This window comes from Mytilus trossulus, chromosome 6, assembly GCF_036588685.1.
Source record: "Mytilus trossulus isolate FHL-02 chromosome 6, PNRI_Mtr1.1.1.hap1, whole genome shotgun sequence".
Lineage (NCBI taxonomy): Eukaryota > Metazoa > Mollusca > Bivalvia > Mytilida > Mytilidae > Mytilus > Mytilus trossulus.
The window spans coordinates 87,462,168-87,489,325 of NC_086378.1; the positions used below are offsets into that span (position 1 = coordinate 87,462,168).

The 27,158-nt window shown below is 31.0% G+C and overlaps 2 protein-coding genes across 16 annotated transcripts in view; both read left to right on the top strand.

Annotated features, from left to right (window-relative positions):
* LOC134722119 (cell adhesion molecule DSCAM-like) overlaps window positions 1-27,158 on the top strand; it is a 112,827-nt gene that overhangs the window by 19,414 nt on the left and 66,255 nt on the right. For 13 of the 15 annotated variants that reach the window (XM_063585643.1, XM_063585642.1, XM_063585651.1 and 10 more), the window contains one exon: window positions 19,924-20,005. The exons of 1 other annotated variant lie outside the window; for it this stretch is intronic. The gene's annotated coding sequence lies outside the window, so the exon portion shown is untranslated. Of the gene's footprint in view, window positions 1-9,594; window positions 9,677-19,923; window positions 20,006-27,158 lie in introns of those variants that run through there. One more of the 15 variants, XM_063585647.1, reaches the window with a different exon arrangement.
* On the top strand, window positions 1,387-5,440 carry LOC134722118 (beta-1,4-galactosyltransferase galt-1-like). Its single transcript, XM_063585641.1, has 2 exons — window positions 1,387-1,444; window positions 3,150-5,440. The coding sequence occupies exon 2, from the start codon at window positions 3,180-3,182 to the stop codon at window positions 4,557-4,559; it is 1,380 nt and encodes a 459-aa protein (XP_063441711.1). The 5' UTR covers window positions 1,387-1,444; window positions 3,150-3,179; the 3' UTR covers window positions 4,560-5,440.

Below are 27,158 nucleotides of genomic sequence, written 5' to 3' on the forward strand. Positions count from 1 at the left end.
TTGTAAATGATGGACATATTACACACTGAAATAAGCCTAGGAGTCGATTCTTTAATCATCGAGGGGCATACATATTGGAAGGTTAGTGTCCTGAAACATAACAATATATCTTTCAAATGTACCATAAATTGTGTAAAGCCAGAGTCACCACGGATTCTATTGTCAAAACACTGGTCGAGCATAAACATGTGGAAGATGTCCGAAAGACAGAGGTTAAAGAACTACGGGTAATGTCAAGGAAAAAGTCTGGAGGTGTATCTTGTAGTGCTCCATCTCCCCATAGTGAGCAGGGGAAAACAGAAATATATACATGCTATGATTGACAATTCATCATAGGCGGATTTAGGGGGGGTGCCAGGGGGCCCGGGCCCCCCCCCCCCCCTTTTTGGGAAAAAAATTGGTTGCTAATATAGGGAATCACTGAAGCGTGACTGGAGCGGGCCCCCTCTTAGGTCAGTCAGTGGGCCCCCACTTATGAAAATTCCTGGATCTGCCACTGTTCATTACATTTGTACAAATGGCTTATGGAAGAAATCTAAAATGATAAATGAAAAATAACATGACTCTGATTGAGAGTTCTCTTATTTGCACTCATATCACATCTTCTTTTATCTATTCACCTGTAATTTACCTGTAAAACAATCGGCGCAAATGATAGAAAAAATCTATGCAAATGAGAAAAAAAAAATTGGCGCAAATGCAAAACCCCACTTCCAGCATATACTGTTCTCAAGGACTTTCTTCTTTGAGACCCCCCTTAGTCTAAGTCATAATCCACTTATAAGTTTGTACCTGCCAATTAGTGGTAATATATTGATTCAACTTGTCAGAGATTGTTTGTTTAGATCCTCAAGTAGCTTGACCTTATCCAATTGTCCAGATCGAATTACTAACAGAAATATTAGTGAATAACATCAGGTTATGTATGTGTCAATGTTCTATATTTGTATATGTTTCTTGATTGGTGTTTTAATTTCTTAAACTGTATTTGAAAACTAATGATTCAAATAGTTTCATTTTTCCTTAGTTTTGTGGAACAGCATAATACTGAATGGAAATGCTTCATCATTTGTTTATTTTAGTAAAGAAAAATCTTCTTTAGAAGCACTAAGTAAAATAAAGCAAACTATAATCACCTAGTCTCTTGACTATAAGAGTTAATTTTTCTATTGATCAGTTGAAAACAGGAAAAGTTCAGGAAAGCGAGTCAGCATACTAAATTATAATCCTGTACCTTTGATAACTTTCAGATACAGTATTTTTCTTCTGAATGACTTTAGTTGCAATATTCTTATAATTGAAATATGATTTGAACTGTAAAATAGATTATAAATGTATTACAATGCATATTGATCTGTATTCTGTGTAATTGCAATTTTGTTGTCCTTCAGATATGACCAGGGAAAGCTTATTGATCAGGAAAAAAAAATTTTCAGTATATTTGGTAATTTTGTTTCTTTATCATACGTTGCCTCTCATTGTACTTACTCATAACAATCAGTTCACTTAGATTGTTTTGAAGTTTTGGAACACTCAGATGCCCTATAACAAATCTTTGACTTTAGAAACCATTAATTGTGTCAACAAGGTGAAGAATATGACTTGATTTCCAAAATTATATTTTTTTAAATGTTTTATGGTTATACCCCACCGTCATTTCAACTAGTCAGGTAATAATGCTAATTTTACATTTTGGTTAGTTTTCAAATCAGTAATTTTCCTATTTTCTTTATCAAAACTGATTATGAGTAAATTATAATGATAGGTGATTGTGATGGTAGTCACTAGAGGCTAGTCTATATATAACATTAGTTATAAATCTGCTTAGCATGGCATTGACCATATCATTATATAGTGCTTATGGTATTGTGAATAATTTTAACTGTCTTGTTCACACTTCCTCTTAAGGGATCCAATAATTTTGCTCCAAAAATGAGCAAATGAATCTGTGTCTATCATAAGGTCACACGCCAAGCTTCTGCTCTGCCTACCTGCCAACTCTTACTGTATAACTGCTTGAAGCCAAGACAACACTTCAACTTTACACCAGCAAGATACAGCAGCCAAGTAAAAGATGAAACCATGAAGAACAACTGTAAGCTATTGCTATTGAACATTTGCAGAGCACTGCTTCCTCTCTTCCTCTTTGCCAGAGCTTACACAGGGTTTACAACTATCCATCAAATGTGGAAAAGTGTTATTCCTTGTCCAATACTATCCTCACTGGGGAACAAGCACCTTTTTGTTACTGTAAATTTGGAAATTATTGCAAGGTTTTTGTTATTGCGAAAAATGTGACAGAGTTGTAAATGCAATAATTTAAACGCGTATTTTGAAATATGTTATATGAATTAAACAGGATTTTTGCTCAAAATCGTAAAAAATCAAATAGCATTTAAGTCTTAAATGATGATATTGCAATAATAAATGCATGCAATAATTTCTGAATTTACTGTAATTTATTGTTATTTTTTTTCATCCACTCTGTATATCAGCTTTGCTTTAATGGTTGCTTCACATTGTTAATTCTCAACTGTAGGCTATTTTAACCTCACATATACTCGGTAACCTTAATAAGCACACTATTCTAATGTCTTTTTACACTGCTTTGACGGCTTCTTCTTTATAATCTGTAAGCACACTACTCTAATGTAATTCCTCTCTGCTTTGATGGCTGTTTCTTTATAACCTGTAAGCACACTTATTTGAATATATTTTCTCTCTGTTATTCATTTTGTACTTTACATACTGAGGGTTCACTCTTGTTCTCAGAAACTAACTTTCATGAGTTTTATGGGTGAAGGTTTCAGATATTAGTCTTCAACAGATAATATATTTTCATAATGCTTGTGTACAGAATTATTAAAATTTGAAAAATCAATGATAATATGACTTTTTTATCGGTGCAAATTGGAACCAAAGAAAATAAATGTATGTACAGAAGAAGAATTATCCAATTTGAAATATGATAACTACTTGAGATTTGTTTAGATAAATTTTCTTGGTTCAGAAAAAAATTCTACCAGTGTTCCTTATTAATTTTGTTGTTAAAAATAAAAATAAATCTCGTCTATAAAATTTTCAGCTTATTTTGGCTTTATGATTTACAGTACTTTTATTATATGACTAAAGACTGTTTCTGTTCACAGTGTTGACACAAGCAATTTGTACAAAGGATTATGGGAAGACGAAAAAAATATTATTATCTAGCAGTGATATCTGTATTGTTTGTTTTCTCAATGTGCACACTGCATAACCAGCTACAACTATACAAGAACTCTGTAGAAATCCAAAATGAGGCTGGTTACTTTGAATACAAACTTGTTCAATCAGATTCTAGACATTTGCAGATGGATTCAGTTTTGGAAGAAAGATCAAATTTATCTAAAACTATTATTTATAAAGATCACATTTTTAACCATAAAGGGAATGGTTCTTCTTGCTTTCTAAGTCCAGAAACGAAGGAGCTTAAGTTTCAAACAGTAGCAGAAGATATATTTTATGTATATTCAGCCTATTTGGATCGAAGACTAGCTGACCATTACATAAGGATTATGTCATTATTGAATAAAGACTTTAACAAAATTTTAGATATTGTCTGCTATTTAAGGGGAGATAATAACGAATATTATCCAGTAACTGCCACTAAATATGTTTTAGCTGAAAATCACCATAAACAATACGGTGGCTGGGTGATGTCCTGCCCTATACCGGACAATTTCAATCCGTGTCAGGTGACTGTTAGTGCAAAGGTCAAAACAGAAAATTATACCGAACCGATTCATATAAATAACATAACAATGAATTTAATTGATATAAATCCTGCTGATGCTAGATTTGACTATTCTGTATGTGTTCCTCCTTTATACGGAGATTTCCTACCTCATAAGCTGATAGAATTTATGGAATTTACTAAATATTTTGGTGCTGAAAAGTTTATAATTTACTATCATGATATTCAAAACAAACAAAGTAGAAAAGCTTTTGACTATTATTCAAACCAAATAACTGCTATTCAATGGAAGTTACCGAGAGAAATTGATCTACAATTGATAAAGAATCATGGTCAGCCTCTAGCTCACATGGATTGTCTCTATCGTGCCATGAGTATCACTGATAAGTTAGTTATCCAAGATATCGATGAATTAATTGTTCCCCATGACAAGAACTTATTTTGGAAAGAAACGCTTTCACCTTTATTTAACAAAACTGTGATAGGAATCGGAATCCAGAGTGCATTTTTCTACAATTGCACGTCACAAGGTGATGTTGTTACACTGGGTTGCACGACTCGAACCCAAATGTACTGCAGTTCACGAACAAAAGTGATAGTCAAGCCATCTGCTGTGTTTGAAGTTGGAATTCATCATGTGAGCAAGCCTATATTGGAAGAATACAGAGTTATTGTTCCTGATCCATGGATTGTTTTACTTCATCACTATCGAAGATGTAAAAAAACCTTTGGAATGAATTGTAATAATTGGGTAAAGGATGAAACCATGATACAAAAATATAGTGCTGTGAAAAATAGAATATTACAAGTTAAACACAAACTATAGTGCTGTGAAAAATAGAATATTACAAGTTAAACACAAAATATAATGCTGGGAAAAATAGAATATTACTAGTTAAACACAAAATATAATGCTGGGAAAAATAGAATATTACAAGTTAAACACAAAATATAGTGCTGTGAAAAATAGAATATTACAAGTTAAACACAAACTATAGTGCTGTGAAAAATCGAATGTTACAAGTTAAACACAAAATAAAGTGCTGTCAAAAATAGAATATTACTAGTAGTTAATCACAAAATAAAGTGCTGTCAAAAATAGAATATTTCTAGTTATTTAACACAAAATTTAATTAAATATTTCAATTCTACAGTTATATCATTAATTCTCTTATATTTATTATAAGTCAATTAGATTTGTCTGGAAATGGTCAAATAACCTTTAATAAGAATGAGGATATATTTGCTTATTTTATATGCTGTTATTTCATTTCAGTAAAATTATCAACAATCAGCAATATTTTCCATGATTGTTTATTTTTTAGTACATGCAGCAGTTTCCAGCCAATGTTCTTTACTTAGAACGGTCAGTTGACCTTGACTGAAGTTTTTTTGTAATGGAATGAAAATAAAAAGGTCAAAATCATGAATTTGAGGAAATGTAAATGGAGCAATATCATACTTTGGCTTGATGTCAATAACAAACATATCTTTTTTTAAGAACAAATAATTATAAGATATAGAGAGAAACAATGAACAGTAAAAATTACAGAGATAAGATCTACAAATAAGAATGCATGACTCAAATTGTCATTGAACTTGTTGTATTGCCCATGAGTTAATAAAACAGTATTTGGTTTTAAAGTTGATTTTTTTTTATACTTTATTTCTTTTACACAGTTGTATTTAGGCAGAAAGAATCTGTAGGCATCAAAACTGATCATAAAGATACCATCTACAAATCTGACAATATTTAAGAAATTTTCATTTGACTCCTAATAGGAATTAATGCCCTAAACTGACAGTAAAAAAGATCATCTAGAGAAAAGAAAACAAAACATGAAAACAAATATCAAAATAGTATTATTTACCAGAGGAATGATTCAGTCTTATAACAGGCTCTAGTTTAAAGATGTGTTTACCTTAATTTTATTTCTTTAACCACCACTACGTAATTTCAAGATTCAGAATTAAGATATAATTTTTACATACATAAATTGCAAAGAAACCCAAAACAACAAAAATATAAGACATCTAAGATATTGAGAGCAACATATAGTCAACAACTTTTGACTGGTGTCAACACAAAATTTCAGTTCTAAATATGAGTCCCAAGATTATAAAAATGTAAAAAGTTTTTTTTTTTTACAGGTATTGATTTTATGTGATCAAATGAAATGTGTTTCTAAACAGCTTAACTCAAGAGTTTTCTGCAAAGTTGTATCAATGTGTAAGAAGTTGTAGTAGTTCATTGAAGTTTAAAAGATTTGATGTTCAGTGCCACAGTTTCTTTAAGAACATCAAGCACCATCAAATTGAAAAAGATTAATGTCACACAGACTCTTTAAAAATACCCTCGGCAATCCTAGACCTCAGTTTAGACCTGTAGTCTTTTTATATCTTTAAAGTATTCAAGTGATTTTGAAGTGTTTTTCTTAAATCCTTTGATTGATTTTAAATTTAAAACACAAGTTTGTACAACAAATGACACTGTTTGTACACCCGGGTACTTCAGCTCTATATAGTTTATAATTGACATGACAGTATTGAACTATACTTTTATGACGGTTCTTAAAGTTTGTTTGTAAAACAGTTGTTTGAATTGAGAGGCAAACATTGATATAAAAACCTTTTGTCAAATATATTTTTTCCGTTGGTGGTTGGTTTCGTGTCCTGTTTTAAGCCTTTTGTATCGTGAATCATGTCCATCAGAATAAATTAGATGTCCGTTAAAATTAAATTATAAAGGAAGTTCCTTATGATGATAAGACTTGCAGATTTTATTTGTTAGTTGTATATGTATTTGGTGAAATTCACCTCACAAGTAGTTACCTTTAGTAAACAAATATTTCTTAATTGTGTCCCATGTTAGTTGTTGAAGGCTGTTTATCAATTTGGATATGTATTTATAATAAAATATTTTGTTTAAAACTTAAGCACCTTTGCAAGTTTTCCAGTTAATATAACCTCCACATCTCTTTTTTCAGGGGGGATAGGACCTTTATCTGGAATCCGGGATCGGTTGTTTTTAAGCTCGGGATTTCAGGTTTGACCCTTTCAGGATCCCGGAATTCTTATTTCGAATTTCGGGATGTCTGGATTTCGCATTTTTAAGCCCAGGATTTTGGGATTTCTTGTTTTTAAGCACGGGATTTTGGGATCAGGACCCCTCCTACCCTCCCTCTTTTTTTCTAATAGTGATATGGAACCTAAACATTCATTTTGTCACTGTACAAGATGTTTCTGTGTTGTTTTTTATATTGGTTTTTATGATCCTTGGAGGCTCCCCCACCTTCATATAAATCTCAACATCAAGGCAAGTAAGCAAGTTAAATCACAAAACCAAGGCAAGTAAGCAAGTTAAATCACAAAACCAAGGCAAGTGAGCAAGTTAAATATCAACACCAAGGCAAGTGAGCAAGTTAAATCTCAAAACCAAGGCAAGTGAGCAAGTTAAATCTCAAAACCAAGGCAAGTTAGCAAGTTAAATCTCAACACCTAGGCAAGTGAGCACATTAAATCTCAAAATCAAGGCAAGTTAGCAAGTTAAATCTTAAAAACCAAGGCAAGTGAGCAAAATAAATCTCAACTCCAAGGCAAGTGAGCAAGTTAAATCTCAACACCAAGGCAAGTGAGCAAGTTAAATCTCAACACCAAGGCAAGTTAGCAAGTTAAATCTCAACACCAAGGCAAGTGAGCAAGTTAAATCTCAACACCAAGGCAAGTGAGCAAGTTAAATCTCAAAACCAAGGCAAGTTAGCAAGTTTAATCTCAAAACCAAGGTAAGTAAGCAAGTTAAATCTCAACACCAAGGCAAGTGAGCAAGTTTAATCTCAACAACAAGGCAAGTGATCAAGTCAAATTGAGACCACCAATGCAAATGCGCTAGTCAAATTGATACTACGAAGGGAAGTGAGCAAGTAACATTCAAACTATCAAGTCAATTGAACAAGTTGTTACATAGAGACCACAAAGTCATTAGTGAGCACAATCTTCACTCTTCACAATAAACATTTGCTGTTACAGGCCCAAAACTCATCAGAACTTGTTATAGATTCTAGTGTCCAGTGGGCAGGATGGTCTGTGACAACATGTAAGGACAATGAACATGCTACATTGAGACTACCAAAACATAGTACCTGGTACTTTAGTTTAAGATACCTATCATTTCATGTATGAGTGGGCAACTTTCTGTTTCCTTTGTGTAAATATAAGTGAAAGTCTTTGGTCTGGAAATTCTCATTTTGTTATCTTTGTATCAAGATAGACATGTGACAGATAAAAACATCATTGGTTATGCAAACAGGATATACAAAACTTTAAAACCTGTTGAAATGTATTTAATTCCTTTATTTTGATGCATAGAATGGGTGATTCTGTTACAGCCTTTTAATGCACTTTTCAATTATTTTTAAAATTAGCATATGCACTGTGCATCAAAACACCATTTAACTTAAAATTTAAGAATTGAATGCTGTCTGAGGTACTTAGATATGTAGATGGGTTAAGCACTGCTGGTCACCTAAAACTTCAGGTAGCTCCCGATTCAGCCACAACTTTCTTTGATGTGTTGATAATTCACGCCTCAATTTTCACTGTAATCACTTGATACTTATCATTAAGACATAAAGTGCATCATATTTTATTACAATAACACATAAATATGTACTGAAATTGCAGCTTTTTTAACAGTTTTCGTGATGTTACTAGATAGAGATGTGCTGGATGAGAGAGTTTTATTTTTTAAAGGATAGAGATGTGCTTGATGAGAGAGTTTATATTTTTTAAAGAGTTATATTTGATAGAAAGTTGTTCTTGTGGATCATAATTTTTCACGATGAAATTTATAAAAAACTATGATTTTATTTGTTTTTGAAGGCTGAATTTGATACTTTGTTATGGTTTGTTAATTATAATAAATGTCTACGCCACTTTTAATGCACAAAAAAATAGAAAAGAGAAAAGTAGAAACCATCACTGGCTTCAGTCAAAGGAGATCCCACACCATAGGCAAAACAAAAAAGAATTAAGACATAAGTTAGAAATCATGAATATAGAAAAACACCATAGGCATAACAAAAAAAAATAAAGTCAAACAACATTCAACACTGAAAAATAAAGATTATGCAACATGATTCCTCTGTAAAGGGGTGGCCAGGGGGTAATCTCTGATGCTCAGGAAGGGTTCAGGATAGTAAGCATTGTTCACAATAAATTAATAATGTCCATTCTTCAATTAAAAGCATGCAATAGTTTCTGAATTTACAGTAACCAAAGATATCCAGATATATCATACAGGCTCTTAATTGTTTTCCTTTGTGACAAAGACATTCAATACAACTAGAGAATAATGTAGGTCACTGTATCTGTCTTAAAGGCTTCTATGACCTATATTCAGCTCAGTTTACAAATGCTTTTAATTATGTTTTTCAATTTTTTTTAAAAACTTGTCATGAGGAAACATCTTAAGAACTTTTCTATCCTTACTAAAAGCAGCTCACTGTGACCTTGAAATATACAATTAAAAAGATAGTTTTGAAGTGCCAATCTAACAATACTTAGAATTGAATCATGGATTTATTGGTTAAACTTTAACAGACAATATATATATGTTTTAATCATCATTAAAGTTATTTAAAAGTTTTCACACTGAGTACCTATGCAGCAGTCACATTTGTTATCAGTGATATATAAACACCAGACATTCTGTCAGTTTCAACTTTGATAACTTTATTTTTTGCTTTGATAATTTCCTCTTCAAATTTTGGCTACTGATAATATTTTTTGGAATTATCCATCAATTTGATTGCAATTCCAGAAGTAGAAGATAAGAATTTTGAAGTCTATGATGAGTCTATTAAAAGTTGATGTTTTCTTAGCACCTGTGTGTGTTTAGGATGTGAGAAATCTCTGTAATTGTGGGAAATCCTAAAACTCAAGCAGGTAATTAATTGTTTTTATTGTTAATTAGGTATTTACACAAGTATTATTACATTTGTAATATTTGAAGCAGATGAATTTAATTTATTTATATTTTTCTTTATTATTTAATTTATTGTTTTTGTTATGTTATTATATTGTTGGCATTTGTTTAAGAAAATTGGTTCAATTTTTATTGTAATGAAACTCTTAAAATTGTGTAACAGAAAAATGTCTGTATGTATTAATACATGTGAAAAATGACAACTTTTACAGAAATTAATGTAGTGACTCATAAATGAATTTATTGTCACTCAATAAGATTCATTCTCTCAAATGATAAATAAATACTCCATTGATATTAGACTATTGTCAATATTATAAATAGGTGTAATCTACATCATGTAGATATTTATTATTTACCAGATTCATTAACAGGTATTTATACCTGCTCTTTATGTAATTAACATCTATTGAGGTAATAGATCAAAGGGAATCTTGACAATGGTCACTATTACAACCACAATGGTCAATATTACAACTACAATTCTTGTCTTTTACTTAAATTGATTGGATTTTTTCTTCTATTGTTATAAGATCAATTGAGATATTGATATTAGAGAAATTAGCATTTAAACTGACCATGTAGAAGGTGAAATGTGAAAAAAGTATTACATCAATTTCTATAGTGTTATATAGATGTAGTATTTTCATACCTAGAATTTTATAAATTTCTCATGCTATTTTAATAAGGGGGAATAATGTGGAAAAAATCTGATCTCAGCATGGTTCCATTCTTTTGGTATTACTAACACCAAACTATAGTAGTTTAATATTGATAACTCACATTTTATATCCAGTAAGGCCAACAGGAGGCACTTAATTATCATGAAGGTATAGGAGTGCATTATTCTTTTATTCATGATTATGAATAAGATAATCTGTGCTCCTTGATGATTTCAAAACAAACAATTCAACTTTTCACCTGAAATATAATACTATCACTTACATCATTTAAATATGACGTTATAAGTATATTTGGGATGTAAGTCAATAAGAAAGACAGCAATCTAACAACATATAAATGAAACCACCAATAACATCTATAGACTAAGGTTTTGTCTTTAACAATGGACACATATAAATCATCTAGGTGGTTTGTAATGTTAGCAGATCAGAAAAGTAACAATCCAATATGAGCAGAGGTTTTACAGCCAATTACATGACTTTCATGGAGCAGATTAATGGCATATGTATTATTCACATCTTTCTTCAAAAACAGGGTATGGTTTTAGTAACCTGTGTAGCAAAGTTGATTAATTATTATTAGTTTTCTCAATTCTTCCATATCATGCATATGGGCATATTAAATTGAAGTGTTTCAAAATCTAAAGCAGCAAAAAGGATCATCGTGACCAAATGTATTCACACTGAAAATCAAAGAAAAATCTTAGACTCATTTCAGAGTTATTGCCCATGAAATATTGATTTTTTACCAATATTTAGCAGTTGTTGCGATTATAGTAAAAACTATAGGTCTAAAGTGTAAATTGCAATACTGATGGACAACACAAAGACTAACTACAATGTTTATCAGACTACAGATAAATTATCACGTTGTGATTGGTTAAACGCTGTCACCTGGTGTCCCCCTATGAGACCGTATGGGGTTAGTAAGTTTCATAGGGGGTTTGACGCGTTGATGATGACGTCATCTATTGATGTTGTTGTATTTCATTGTTTATTTTTCAACAAAACACGGCTAAAAAAGTCTAGCGTCCGTTAAATTTGTTATACTGTTAACTTCAAACCCCCTATGAATCCATAGAGGGTGAATAAAATTCATAGGGGATTCTACCTCCGGCCTCACCCCCTATGGATTTTATTTACCCTCTATAGATCCATAGGGGTCAGTAGCGAATCAAATAACTTATAGTAGTATGTGCATAGTTAAGTCTTAGAATATGCAAACTGATAATTTTTTCAACAGGTAAGAGATACAGGCACAGATATGCCTCTTGTTTGTATGCTGTACATTTTTTATAGCTATTTTCATTTTGATATCACAGAACCTCAGATTAGTTCCTTGTGCATCTATTTTTGTCAGAGTAGGCGATCCTAAATGCTTCAGTTATATTAATTTACTATCAAGTAGATAATAAAAAAACAGAATTGCATTTTGATGATATGAAAACTATTTGTAGATTTTAAAAAGGGATGTTTTCTGTGATTTCTGATTTAAACTCTAAATTTCTCAAGTATGTTATTAAATAAACATCATTTGCTATCATTTAAGATATTTTATAGAGCAGAAACTTGAAGTAGCTGGTACTGTAAATATAAAAATTATTGCATGCATTTATTTATTGCAATTTATGAAGAATGGGTAAAATTCTAACTTAATTAAGTCATGAAATCTGCATACAAATATAGGTTTCAGTTATCAGAATGCAGAATTTTCTTTTTGCAAAACTGGGCCAGTCACATTATTTGCGTCAATTATAACTGGCTATAATTACTGAATTTATATATTATTAGCACACCATTTAGGCGTTTGACCAATACAATAAACGTATTTACACTTTTGGTATTTAGCTGTATTTTGCCGCCGAATGACCTTATATCACCTCCGAATAACCTTTTGACGTCAAGCAACAATCACAATGACCTTATATCACCTCCGAATAACCTTTTGACGTCAAGCAACAATCACCTTTTAGTTGTGACGTCAAATGTTTTGAATTATGATGTCAAAGTTTATGGGAACCTGTGTGATGTTATGTAATGGCGGACAAATTTGCATACAAGTGTAAATACGTCTATAGACCATGGAAGTACTATATTTCATTTTACTTCCATGAACAGACCAATATGAAATTGTAGAAGTTCTAAATAGCAATGGTTCTTTGTCTGCGTTTATTTGATGCAATAGCATTTGTCTTGGGGTTTTGAGGTATGTCATATTATACCCCTTTTGTTCTAGTTTCTACTCATTTGAAGGATTGGTCATTTCTATTTATGTTTTATTTGTTTGTAAACTTTTAAAATTGATTGTTTCAACCATGAGTCAATACTGATATAGGAAAAGCTGTTACAGTTTAAACGGCTTCTCTTTTATCCTTTTAAGTTTATACTTTACATTATAAAGTTTATTATTGACTTGGACAAACAAAATCAAACATATAACAGACCTAGAATAAACATTATTTTATAGCTTCCTGTCAATTTCAGAATCATATAAATGCTTAAGATATGTGTCATATTTGGTTATGTCCAGTGTGATTTTTTTCTTTGATATTTCTTTGCATTTTTCAGACTTGCCCAATGTTCATTAAGGGCATACGGTACAGTTTTGAACCTGTATTTACAAGTTCGTGAAAATTTGCATTTAGCCTATTTTTTACCTGATTAAATCAAATATGTAATAAAAAATATACCTTCATTTGCTACTTTTTGAGTAAAATGAGGTCGAAATTTTGTATATTTGCTCATAATTCAGATTTGTGGTCGTAATTTCCTTTTCATAAGAAAGACATAACTTTTTTGTTATAAAAGATAAACACACATTGTTTTTTGTTAAATAAGTGGTAATTTTTGTATTTTATAAGTATTTAAAAAAAATATGCATTTTTTATTCAGAAATAACTCATATTTATCAAATGTTCATGAATTGAGAAAAATACATCATTTTTTGCTGCATGTTTATCAAAATTAAAAAAAATCCTCTATTTACAGTATTATAAAATTTGGGTCACATAATCTCCCTGCGAAATGAAACAAATTGCTGTTTTGAAAAATAGGGGTCCATGAACTCGTTTTCAAATTAAATCAGTTTGAATGATAAAAATCAGTCAAAAAATGCATCTTTTCCCGATATGTCAAAGTTTGACGTCACGAAAATAACATTTTACGTTAGCAACGTCATTACCTCCCCTGTAACTGTATGCCCTTAAACTAAATTTTTGGACCATTTGGAAAGTAAAGTCTATTTAATTGTTTTACCCAATGTTATCAATTTACTTATCATTGGGCAAGTTTAAATTTGTTAATTTGGAATATTTTTCTAGAACTGACAAAAATAAAATTGGTGCAGATTTGTGTTGAATTGAAATTTGAATAAATGTCGGCATGAAAAATTTGAAATGTAAATGCTTGATGTGATCTAATCATCTCAAAACTTTCATATTGCCAGAATACTTATAAAGTGTAACTCAGATTTTTACTTATTTTTGTATTCAGGAAGAAATATTTTATTTAAACAAATGGTATAACATCTCACATTTCTGAAGGTTTTGTCATGTTGCAATTATCACATTTTTACCTGGTAACCATGGAAACATATTTGTATCAGGTTTTTATCAAGTATATATAGAGCTTAATGATACAAAATTAGCCTAAAAGAGACAATATATAACTGCCAATCGATGGCAATGATTCAGATCTCATCAAATACAAAAATGTTCTATTCTTTCAGGTATTTATCAGCTCTTGTTCATTTTGCCATATTTTAATGCCACATTTTGAACTTTACATTTATTTAAATTTAAGTATTTTCACAGAATTTGTGACTCAGAATGCAGTAAAAATCAAATGATCTCTCTTATTGCTTTATAATCAGTGGGAGTTAAACTTTTATATCACGAATAATTCACGTAAAATTTTAAACAGACAACCATTTTCCCAACCCAATCTATTTATTAAAGATTAGAATAGATATATACCAACATTAGCGACTACCGTGTTGCATAATAATACAAGATGTGCAACTCCCAAGAGCATTATCTATAATCATTGAGGTGATCTAACATCCTATATTGATTGCTTGTTCAGTATATAAATGTTCCTGTCCCATGCAACTAAATGTCATCTATTTCCTGGCTGATGGCTGATGACAAGTGGCATGCATTTAGGACCTTTGAATTATTATTACCTTTTTAAAGTATTTAATGGAGAATAAGATGATTTACTCAACTTTCTGTAGAATTTATACCTTTGGTCTGATTTAGAATTAAAAAACAAATTTTTTGCAGAATATTTGTATAGGACTCTTGTCATGAGATATAGCTTATTTGCACTGATATGACATGCAATACTTAGGAGGGGGGGGGTCAAGGCGGGACCATTTTCTTTATTTTGAGAGCAGATGTAAGGGCAGGGTGACAGAAGGATTGGATCTGCTGACATTATTGCAGTCTTCATGCTTACCCATAGGCCCAACCCACAGGCAAAAACTTGTATATTAACTGGATTTTATAACTGACTATGTGGTATGGGCTTTGCTCATTGTTGAAGGCCGTACGGTGACTTATAGTTGTTAATGTTTGTGTCATTTTGAACTTTTGTGGATAGTTGTCTCATTGGCAATCATACCACATCTTCTTTTTTATATTTCCATCCCATAGATTTTTTTTGCTACAGGTCAAATAGAATCTTCTCAATTTAAAAAGAAAAATGAGCATCAGGTCACATATATATAGCTTCCAAATTCCAAATGTCCAGATATTCCTTATTGTAAGAAATCTTTATTCAAGGAGGAGGGAGACCTTTTACTATTTGCACTATACCTCTGTATATTGAGGCAGGTGATGAGGCATGGTGGTAATGGGTGATGCTTACCAGTTGAGGCATGAAAATCAATTTGATTTTAAAGTACTCTGCAAGAAAGAATTTTCCTTCAACACTGTGGCAATTAGGGATTATAAGAGTATTAAATTTCTGCATTTATTCTGCAATGATCATTATCAATTTTGATTAAGTCAATTTATGAAGAAGCCAAAATATTTATTTGTTTAGTTTCCTACTGTTCAGATAACCAGATGGAAGGGATATATAACTTCATCATTTGGCTCATTAGAAAAGATGATCGGTTGTGAAAATAAAATAATTTCCTGATATTTCAATCACATCTCTTCAAAAGAAAATCATTTCCATGTGAATTATTAATTATCAAAATTATCTTTTTGAACTTTGTAACTGTATCTGCTATAAATTCTATATTAAAAGACAATTCATTGTAATGTCGACCTGATTTTATGGTATTTTCATGTGACTTTAATGGCTTAAACATAAATATATTTTGTCCTTGTTAATGATTTGTGTATCTGATATTCACTCAATAATCAGACCTGAGATATAAAGAAAATCATGAAGAATGAGCATTCAAAAAAAAGGTTTATGTATTTATATCAGTCAATGTAATTTGGAAGCTAAATCCTGAATATGCATGAAATATTCACCACTGGACATTAAGCAAGTGGATTTGTTCAGAAGTGTCACTTTTAAAGTTCTAAAAGAACAGTATTACAATAGATAACAATAACCTTGTAACAAATTTCATTGGTGTTGACAGTGAGGTATAAGGAAGTCTCTTATCTGGTACCTGCATGGTTAAATCTCTGTCCTATTAAAATTTTTCCTCCTGTCTCCTTTTATCCATTGTTAGAATGCAAAAAGGTAGCAATCTTAAGGTTTGTGCTTACGAAAAGTAGGGTACAAGTCTGAAAAGATGTTTAAGTATGAATTCTATATTTTTAATTAAAAAAGTAATAATAATCCTATTTCCTTAAAGTCTATCCTTTCAGGATCTATAAATGGAATATGATGACAATTTGGATTCAAAGAGTATTTGTTATGTACACATCTTTGCAAGGTTGTAGCTAGTCACCATTTACTTATCAATATATAGAAACAAAGACAGACCACACCTCCATAATCCCCTGTAATGATAGGATAGTTATCAGTCTTAATAAACTTTAGGATACTAATAGAACAGTCTATGGTATGATAGAGATATTGTGTTATATATTAGACCATGTTTGTTTTGGTAAATCTTCAGGAATATTGTCGTAAAGATAACAGACTCCACAAAAATGTCAAGAGATCATAAATGTACATGAATAATCACTTGTACTAAGATCACCTTAAGTTTACCATCAATTTTCTTATTTTAATAATTTATCAGTGAAGTATTACATATTGTTCCTTATTTTGTATTGTTTTAGGTGCCTATCGTTACTTTAAGTACTTTACGGAATTTAAGAAAACCTAGTTACTCCATAATGTCAACTACATCCATCGTACAAGGGAGATATTGACTTTTATCACCCTGAAATTATTACATTAGATTTACAATGACACATGAAGGATTAACCTTCTTTATCCAGACTAGATCAAAGTGATTCTGTTTATGTTTTAAAGGATTACATCTTATTATATTCATGTTGATTCATAATCCCCTGCTGACACTCACTGTGGCGATTCCAATTTTTAATCGATTCGTTGATTTCAATTTAATTTCCGTTGACTTCATTCCAATGTGAAGAATCATTTTCCGATGTCTTTTTCACACCCATTGAAGAATCATAATACTTCAAGTTTTAAGGTTTAGTATTAGCATTTCTGAAATCAATGCTCCTTTTATATAGAGAGAGAATGCTTTTTAAAACCATTGACAGAAAACAAGGATTTGTACAGATTGAAGACTTTGTATGATGTGCATACATTGACTAAGATTTTACTCTTGATAACATCTTACATGATACACTTAAGATTGTACCATTGCCTTGCATTTCATATTTTCTGTTGCCTTTTATTCCAGCTTCAATGACTATTCTTGGCTTTATCATTATCACTGAACTGACATATATATTTGTTTAGGGGACAACCGAAGGATGCCTCCGGGTGCGGGAATTTCTCACTACATTGAAGACCTGTTGGTGACCTTCTGCTGTTGTTTTTTCTATGGTCGGGTTGTTGTCTCTTTGACACATTCCCCATTTCCATTCTCAATTTTATTTGATGTCAGCATACATTGTCTACTGTTGCCTATGATGCAAGTATTCCTTGTCTACATCTGCTTTAACAGTTTGTTGATTTGGTCACTAAACCTTTGTATATGTTTTGTGATCAGATCCTCAGATTTCATTGACTTGTGCCTTCCATATACTGACCTAGATGTTTTATGTTTATTTGTGCCTTTTGGTTGCTTCCTTGGTGACATGTACCCTCAGTCTCTATGTGTTCACATATATTTATATCTAATTAATTGTCTTTCATTTGTTTAAAGCATTTTTAAGTTTTTCTCTTATTTATTCCATCATTGATTTTCTTTCCTATTGTGTATGCACGCTCTGTATCAGTGGTGGATCCAGGAATTTTCATAAGTGGGGGCCCACTGACTGACCTAAGAGGGAGCCTGCTCCAGTCACGCTTCAGTGATTCCCTATATAAGCAACATAATTTTTCCCATAAAGAGTCTTTATTTAGTATTTAGACCTAAAGTCTATGTCCCTCGTCCCAGTGACCTCTTGTCTCCTCTTTAAATTACCTGTATTGAGTAGGGGTCTACCAGTATATAGAAAGATAGATATAAGAAGATGTGGTATGAGTGCCAATGTCACAAAGTGTAAAAGTAAACCATTACCATTATAGGTTAAAGTACAGTCTTCAACATGCTAGAAAGGGCCCCAAAAATAACAAGTGTAAAACCAATGATCTTATACATATATATACACTTATGAAACACAACAACAAACACCAACCATTGAACATCAGGTTCACATAAGTTCCCTTATTTAAAATAGACCATGAGTCTGTGTCCTTCTTCCCAGTGATCACCTATCTCCTCTTTATTAGCTTTAATAAGTGGAGGTCTAAATAGAAAGAGTTTATATTTGGTATTTAGACCAAGAGTCTATGTCACTCTTCCCAGTGATCACCTGTCTCCACTTTATTACCTGTTATGCAGTAAAGATTGAATGAAGGGGTCTTTGTTTGTTATATAGACAAGATAAGTCTGTCTCCTACTTCCCTGTTAAGTTACAATATTACCTATTTAATCAGAAATAACATGTACCAACAATTATCATTGAGAGTGGTCCTTACCGAGTATAAAGTACAGATTATTGTAGATAGCTAAACTGTTACTAAGATATTTCATATTTACTAAACATCTTCATTTAAGATAATTTCCCCTCCTGTTGTTCTTAGGAAGCTTTTTTTCCTCCTCAAAAACTTTATAGGTAAAAACACCATCATAACTCGGTTAAAGTACAGGTAAATATATGTTTGTTAGCTTTGACACCTCTGCGTATTTGTATAATGGCTCATCTCCGGGTATTTGTAAGCATTATAAACAGCGGGGACATCGTCACATGTTCATTGACATTAAAAATATGTAGTTAATAATGAGACGATAACACTAAATGATGGATCAAAGTATTTATTGAAAGACATAAACTTTGTCAAGGTGGACAATATTGTTTTCTAACAATTCAATTGTACAATCACATAGACTAAGTTAAGACTTTGTTTTAAAACCCTTAAAGCTGATAATTTTTTTTTTATCTAAAAACTTTTCCTGAAGATATTTCCAGTCCAATAGGTGCAACAATTTTTCAAATATGGTTGAAAGAAAATTTCCTTTCAAATTTTAATGAATGGTTATCATGTGTATTTGACTTTTACTTTTTTTTTTGTCTCATCTTTTCCAATTTTCCTGTGTATTTTCACAGGCACTTGTTTCTATCCATTGGAAGAACCACTATCAACGTATATTTACGATATTTAAGTATACATTGATAGTGGTTCTTCCAATGGATCGAAACAAGTGCCTGTGTGTATTTTGCTGGTTTTAGAATCTAAAGGTTAAAAAAAAAAATTTCACCTCATATCATGAAAAGCATTTTTTTGTTTGTTTTATGAAGATTTTTACCCTTCTTTCAATATTTAAAATTTTTGTATCCACAGTTTAAAGCACTATGAAGTATAACAGAAGTGACCAAAGTCAATTGTTTGTCTTGAAATATTTTGTAGTTCATGAATAGATATAGGAAGTTGTGGTATGGGTGCCAATGAGACAACTCTCCATACAAGTGACGATTAATAAAAGTAAACCATTATAGGTCAAAGTAGGACCTTCAAAACAAGGCCTTGGCTCACACTGAACAGCAAGCTATAATAAGCCCTAAAAATTACTACCGGTAGTGTAAAACAATTCAAATATTATCTGCAAGGTACATAATAACATTAATTTTGAAATGCATTTTTTAAGCAAGATAATCCTTTACACACATACTGAATGAAACAAATACACACATACTGATAGAAAAATAACTTTGAACTTTTATTGAGGAAGACTATGAGTTAACATAGAAATAACCTCCAAACCTTTAATTTTTCTGTGAAATGAACCTGAATCAATATAATTTAGAATTCAGTTGTATTGTGACAGTTCTGTATTTAAATCTTTAAAATTGCAACCTCTCTTTCAGATTTATTTCATGATCCTGTGTTTGATTTACTTTTGTCTGCTCTAAGGATTGCCGCCTTCAAGTTAAAGCCTGCACACAAATGGTAATATATTATTTGATACGCCCACTTCTGAACAAATCCACAACTGTCTGAATCTAATCTAGCGGAATCTAAGTGCATTTTATATCCATAATTACACTAGGCACAAGCCATCTGTCTTTAACATGATATCGTACTGCCCTCTGGTCATTCAAAAAATGACCCGTCATGTACTTAATGAGCTCCCGACCAGGTCATGGGTTGGACAGTGTTAAGGCAATCATACTAACACTGCTGTAGTGTATCCTTTAATCAGGGATTAGGAACAAAGGGACCTACGATTGTAATTGTTGGTCGGATGTTTTATTGGTTTTTAAAGACGGCCAGTTTTCTTATGATATTATATCCATATCTTATTGACATTGAGATGGGTATCGTGTCACCACTTCACGTTTAATTTGTCTAATTAACTGATCCTATTAGAGATGGTTCTACCTGACTTAATACCTTTGATTTAATATTTTCTCCGTTTGAAGTGTTGAAGAAAGTGAGAAATTACTTTTTGATGATAACAAATAAGAACTTTTATTTGATTTTGACCTCAGCAAGCTATATTGAGACTATGTATTGACTAGGAGATAAAAAATAGAAAATGGTAAAAGCTCAAATGCCTAATGCCATTTAACTCATACATGTTTATTTGTCTTATTTTCCTCTGTATTTAGAAATTCCAATGGTAAATTTATATTATCCTATTGAAGTTTTAGACTCCATAAAAGGAAAGTCTTATGCAAACTTTTCTATAAAAGAAATTATCTGTTGTCAAAGATAGATTGGTCAAACAATTCAAATGCAATTTTAATGTGATATATATAGACACCACCCTTAAAAACAAAGTTACATTCTATCATCAAATTGATTATTTGTCCTTGTTGTTCAAAATAAAAAAAAAGAAGCTCAATGGGACAATATCAACTGCATATTTTAAGTAACAGTGCTATAAAGATTTTTTTTTTCTTTTAGTGCCAAATTTCATAAAAGAAATATTTATAAATTTTGCTTTCTTTTAACACTGATTTTCGAATATCACAAAAATTATTATCTTTTTAATTTAAAAAAGCAGATTTAAGAAACGTAGATAGAATACCCAGTTATCATGTTTTCTGTGAGCTAGTCTATATTTACTGTTAACAAGTAACAAGTCTTTGAATAGAACTTTATTTCTAGTGACATATTTTCTAGATTTATCATTTCCCTGTCATTTGAGGACAATTGGCGTTCTATTTAAAGTCAGTAGGAGGAAAGGAAAATACTGTTTTTTTAAGAGATGAAACTTTAGACTTGAATTTTTTGACAATTTGAACAGTTTATATATAATTGTATACTTAACCTTTCTTTGATGAGAAAGCTATCTATGGTATCAGTATCATATGATGAATGGGAACTCCCTGCGGCATTCTGGGTAAATTATTTGTCTAAAAAATATAATGGCCTTCCTTTCTTTTTGTAAGCCCTGCTGGAAGGCTTTTAAACAATTTCTTTTATAGTTATTGAGGACGTTCTTCTGATTAATTTATCAAGGAGGTTTTCATCTTTGCATTAAATAGAATTTCGGTAGTGATTTAAATAAATTTTAAATTGTAAGTAGCTGTATGCGTTACAAACCCTTGAGGAAATACGGTCACGTTACTCTGTTATTATGGGTATTGACAATTATTTAACCCATTCTTCCATGATAAGGTCTCATCCCCTTAATGATAGCTAAAGATATCTGGGATTATATCAGATAGGTAATTAGGTGTGTTGACGATTATTACAGAATAAATTACATTTATTTTAATGCCTTCGGTGTGAAATTTAGACATTGGAACTTGACTTAGGTGTGAAAGTCTCATATTTTTTCCTTCTGGCATTTAAGACCCTGAATTAAATCTTAACTAAACAGCGTCAGATTAAAAGACATTATCAAATGAAGTCATGTCACCTTTGAATTTTTCTACAAATTAATTTAAATGATTGAAATATTTATCCATCAGGTTATTTGTTGGGTGTTAAATCACCTTAAACTCACTGTTTTAAAAAACAAAGGATGTCATGAAAAATAGCCATTTAGGTTCCTTCCTAATATAATTACAAACAGAAGAATTATAAGATTCTGTAGTAGAGATCAATTTGGAGATGGCATGTTTAAGACAATTTAAGAATACAGAGATTTTAGTTATAGAATAAATAGAGAACACATAAGTTAGTTAGAAGTTTTCTCATTTGAATTATTTTGGGGCCTTTTAGAGCTGACTCTGTGGTATGGGCTACATATGCTTATTGTTGAAGGCCATACAGTGACCTATAGTTGTAAATTTCTGTGTCATGTGGTGTCTGTTGAATTCTCATAAGTAATCATACCACATCTTCTTATTTTTTATAGTAATAGTAACAGCACAAGAAAAGATGTCTTCTTCCAATTAACAAGAATCTGTAAGATAATAATCTTCCTGGAAATTGTTACATAGAAACTGACAATAGGTTTGAGAAATGGCTTAAAACTCAAAAGCAGCATAAACCAAATCATTTATCCAGTAAACTAAGTCTGTGTTTCTAAAAACAAGCTTTCAGTCAAACAAAAACAGGTGGATAAAGTTGAGATTATATCCATCTTTTAAAATAAATTGACCTCCGTCCCAAACAAAGACATTCTTCTTGCCTTTGGCTAAGTCCATAATCCTCATAAAATAAATAAAGCATTAACTGAAGTCAATAAAAATAAATCCATTGTTTTAATAACAAGCTGTCCATTACTTTAAGACCATTATCCCACTAAATTCAGATTGGTTACTTTTATGGTCAGCTGTTCCATATATCTGAAAAGGGTAAAAACCTATATTAGCTAAGACATCTAAATTCAATTATCTAACTAACAAGGTTATAGATTCCAGTCTATTGGTCAAGGAAAAAATAGAAATCAATTTAATTTGAAGATATGTGATAAATTCTTGTGATGTGGTGTGGTCATTGTTAAGATTAAATGTTTAGAACATAGGTGAGAAATTGTTTAAGAAATTGGCTAAATTGTCCAAAATTAGCACTCTGGACACCTGTTGTGATACTGTCTTGTGTCAAGCACCAACATGATTCATTCAAAGCTTTACATAGTAGTTTCTCCAAATTAACTGTTATTTTTAGCAAAGGATAAACCATTGTGTTTGGGGATAATGTTTCGGTTTGTGGAAACTCATTTTTTTCAAACAACATATTTGAAAAGTACTTGTGAATCAATTGTTCCTTCAGGAAACTTTAGCACTAAAAACGCATATATAAAATGAAATGGTTATTGAATTAACTTCCCTGCACTTTTGGGGAACTGATTAATGCATCTTCATATGAATTTGATTAAAATAGCATACAGCTAGCTACAAGTTATTCCATTAATTCATGTTATGAGCAAAAAATATTACCCATTTATCATTGGAAAACAATACAAATCTCTATTTTAGATTTTCAAGTATGATGCATGGCAGTTCAAAACATCCATTAAAGCCTCATCATGAACCCAAAGAAATATTTAAATTGGTCAGAATAAAATATGAGGTCACAATGGTCACTTCACTGGTCATCTTGGTCCAAGATTTTCATTTTGTTCAGTGAAATTATAGACATAAAAATGGTGGTATATACAATTAGTTCAAGCAGACGACAGTTGTAATATTTTCAATGGTTGACATTGTTGACATTGTTGACCTGGTACTTTACCATCAGCAAGAATTCAGTGATTAGTTCTGGACACCAGTTTCTGTCCACGTTGACAACATTAGGTCCTTTGTTCGATAATAAATTTCTTTGTTTACTCGACGGCTGCTGCAGTGCGTTTGGCTTCAGATAAATGCTTGTAATCTCTCTGTTTCTGTAAAGGATATAATTATTTTATATTTACAAGACGGCTTCCTTTTATTGAAATATGACGTGTAAACGATATCCATCTTTGAAAGACATCTTTACCCGAAGTATTTCATTTCTCCAATATAAAGTGAAACCTGACTCGAACCTTTCAGAATCTGATATCCCTATTTAAAAGTTATCAAATCTAGAATTGCAATCAAAGTGGACTAATTATGGATTTTCAAATCATAAAAATGAAGATTCCTACAGTTTAAAGATTTCAAAGTATAAATTAAGATGGTAATGTTGATAAAATTATAAACACCAAAGTACTTTCTATTTAAGGACATACAGAAATAACAGCTGACAAATATGAGAATTGGTAGTTACTGAATCAGTTTATGGAATATTAATCATTTGAATTAGCATTCTTCTTTTTCAGAGCAAATCTTTGAAATTCACAAAAGGAGAAGAATGTGGTGAAATTGAAATTTGATGGAAATAGAAGGAAAAGAGGATATATTTACTGGTTTGCATCAAATTAATTTCCCTCCATATAGTTTTATTTCCTATTGTCAAGCCTAGAAGTTGGTTTAGGTGTTGAACCCTTTTTTTTTATTCACCAAAAAATTACAAAAATCAGCCTGGAGCCTCCTACTACCCATTTGAAAAGTTTTAGAATCATGTCTGTGTCTTCTTTCAAGTAAAATTAATCCCAGTAATCTACTGTATACAGAATAAAGACTTGCACCATTGGAAGCAAGTTGCAAATAATCTATTTTTTGTATTACTTATATATTATGGCTAATAATTACAAAAGATATCTTCTCTCACTTAAATATTTTCATTACACTTTGATGACAAATGCTTTTGTATTTGAAAATTAAATTTCCATCTGACTGCAAATAGTTTAATTAAGCCTTTTCTGCTGTGTACAAAAATTTACATATTAATACAAAATTTTAATAGTAATATTTCCTTTTATTCATACAAAGTACTCACATTTGTAACTTTTAAACTAACTTTGCCATATTTTATTGTTAGCGTGAATAGATACAAGCATTTGAAGGTTATTTGCTTTTTATTTTTGTCAATATTTTTTCTGGCTCATAAAAGGACGTGTAATTTAAAATGAAGACATACATTTGAATGGTGTCATCAAAAATTTATCTTGATACTTTTGAAAACTCACTTTAAAAGACAGATAATTGCTTAAAAGTAGTCTTGTCTGTTTATATGAAAGAGAAAAAAAAGTTGATTTAAATGAACAATCAGTGATTTATAGTCCCAGTTAGATTTAAAATGATATCATTTACCGAATCAAAGATTACAAGGACACTCGTTTTAGATTTTGATTATTTGGGGAGATATTAAAATGAAATGATCAAATAATTGCATAATGGGTTTAATTGTGCAGTTAAATTTTGTGGAGGCTTATATTCTGTAAAATATTGAAAATAAATTGCATTTAGGAATATCTCCATTTATATATTGAATAGGACTATTTGACAGTCAGGCCTTGGCCCACAGAGTGATAGTCGTGAGTGTTTACTTTGTAATTCGAGAAAAAAAATATTATTGTGAATGTTTTATTGAAAATGGATTTTATAGTTTTCATTTTGGGGTATCTATCCAATTTATGAAGCAATAAATAATGTAAATATATGCAGTAGAAATTATTTAAATTTTGATTTGTGGCACTGAGTGTCATAAAGGCAGTCATCTCCAAAGAATAAATTGACCAAACTGAAAGCCATTTGATTCAAAGCTACATGGATGATTTGCCTCATGGATTCAGAACTTTATAAAAGGGGGGATTTTAATAATAAATTTGTAATTTATTCTTTGAATCAATTTCGCTTATCAACTTAAAGTAAGAAACTACATGTAAATTCAATTGCTTTATTCTAGAATACTTAAAAAGTAAAAAACGGCTGTTATATTTTGGAAATATTATAAGTTTTAAAGTATTTTAGCTCACAACCTTACAATACTATCAACCAGTCTTACCATAATTCAGGTCTGTATATATTTATGGACAGGCTGACAGTTTTAATAGATAAGTAGCAACATTGAATCACTATACTGTTGGTATGGTTCTTGTGTGTTATAGGCAGTATAAGTACTGATAATAGTATACAGAATATATATGGCCAGATCAAGGAAGGTGTGCAAAGAATATTAATTAGTTGTTAATTAAAAAAGATTATATTCTCAGTGTGAATACGCTAATACCTTGTTGAGATCTGCAGGGAACTTGTTGACAAAACTAATTAGAATAACATACTTATTTTAAGATATTATAACTGATCCCTGATTTACCATACAATGATTAGAGGGCCACTAAGATGACAACCTACGGCTATCTAATATGGAGGGACATTGTAATCTTAACAAACTATGATAGGTCTTCACACCTTCGTTATTTCTTGTGCTTTATGGATGTATCAAATGCTGTCACACTATTGGGATGTCTTTGCATCCTCAGAAGTATTAATACCAATTAATATCGTTCAATGAGTTACGCATACTTTTCACTCTTTTTCTCCTTATATATATATTCATATTAATTTCCACAAAATTGTCCAAGAAATAGAAAAAAGAAAAGCTTAATGCCATTGAATTAAATGTTTGACCAGAAACTATGGATTAAAATTTAGACCTATTATCCTTCAAATGAGGAAACTGATCTGAGCCCATGTTTGTTTACTATTGAGTTATCTAAATTTGAAACCCATTGAAGTGCACTATAACCTAACAAAATATTTGTTTATTGATAGAAAACCAATTATCTATTACCTGTCATAGTATGTAAACAAAAGATAAAATCTAGTGACCAAAGTTTAAAACTGTAATCAGTTAAAGGGTGATAAGATAGGGAGGGACCCTTCAATCAACCCTGTTTACTTTTCTCCCCTATAAAGAGGTACCCGAGGATAACGTGTCCTTTAGAAGTGTGATTTTCACATCTATTGACTAATCCGGTTAATGTGTTAAGATTGGACAATCTTAGAATTGTAATTGAAAAATAAACATAAGAAATTCTTTGTAATTGATATGTTTCTGTAATTCAATTGAATGGGTTATACTTTTGATGAGTTCTGATTCTGTGTCTGTTTTGTCTTGTTTGAGAACTAGAGACGTGTTTCTACAGTATGTTCTTTCTGCTTTCAATACTTGTGATAAATTAATTGGCATAAATTTAGAAAAGCACCAATATCTTAAAATCAGAATTAAAAAATATAAAAAAAAACATACAAATTTGGTTCTTATATTATCCCATTTGATGTTGTACACAAAGTTAAAAAAAAATCTTAGATGATTCAAACTGAGCATTTCATGG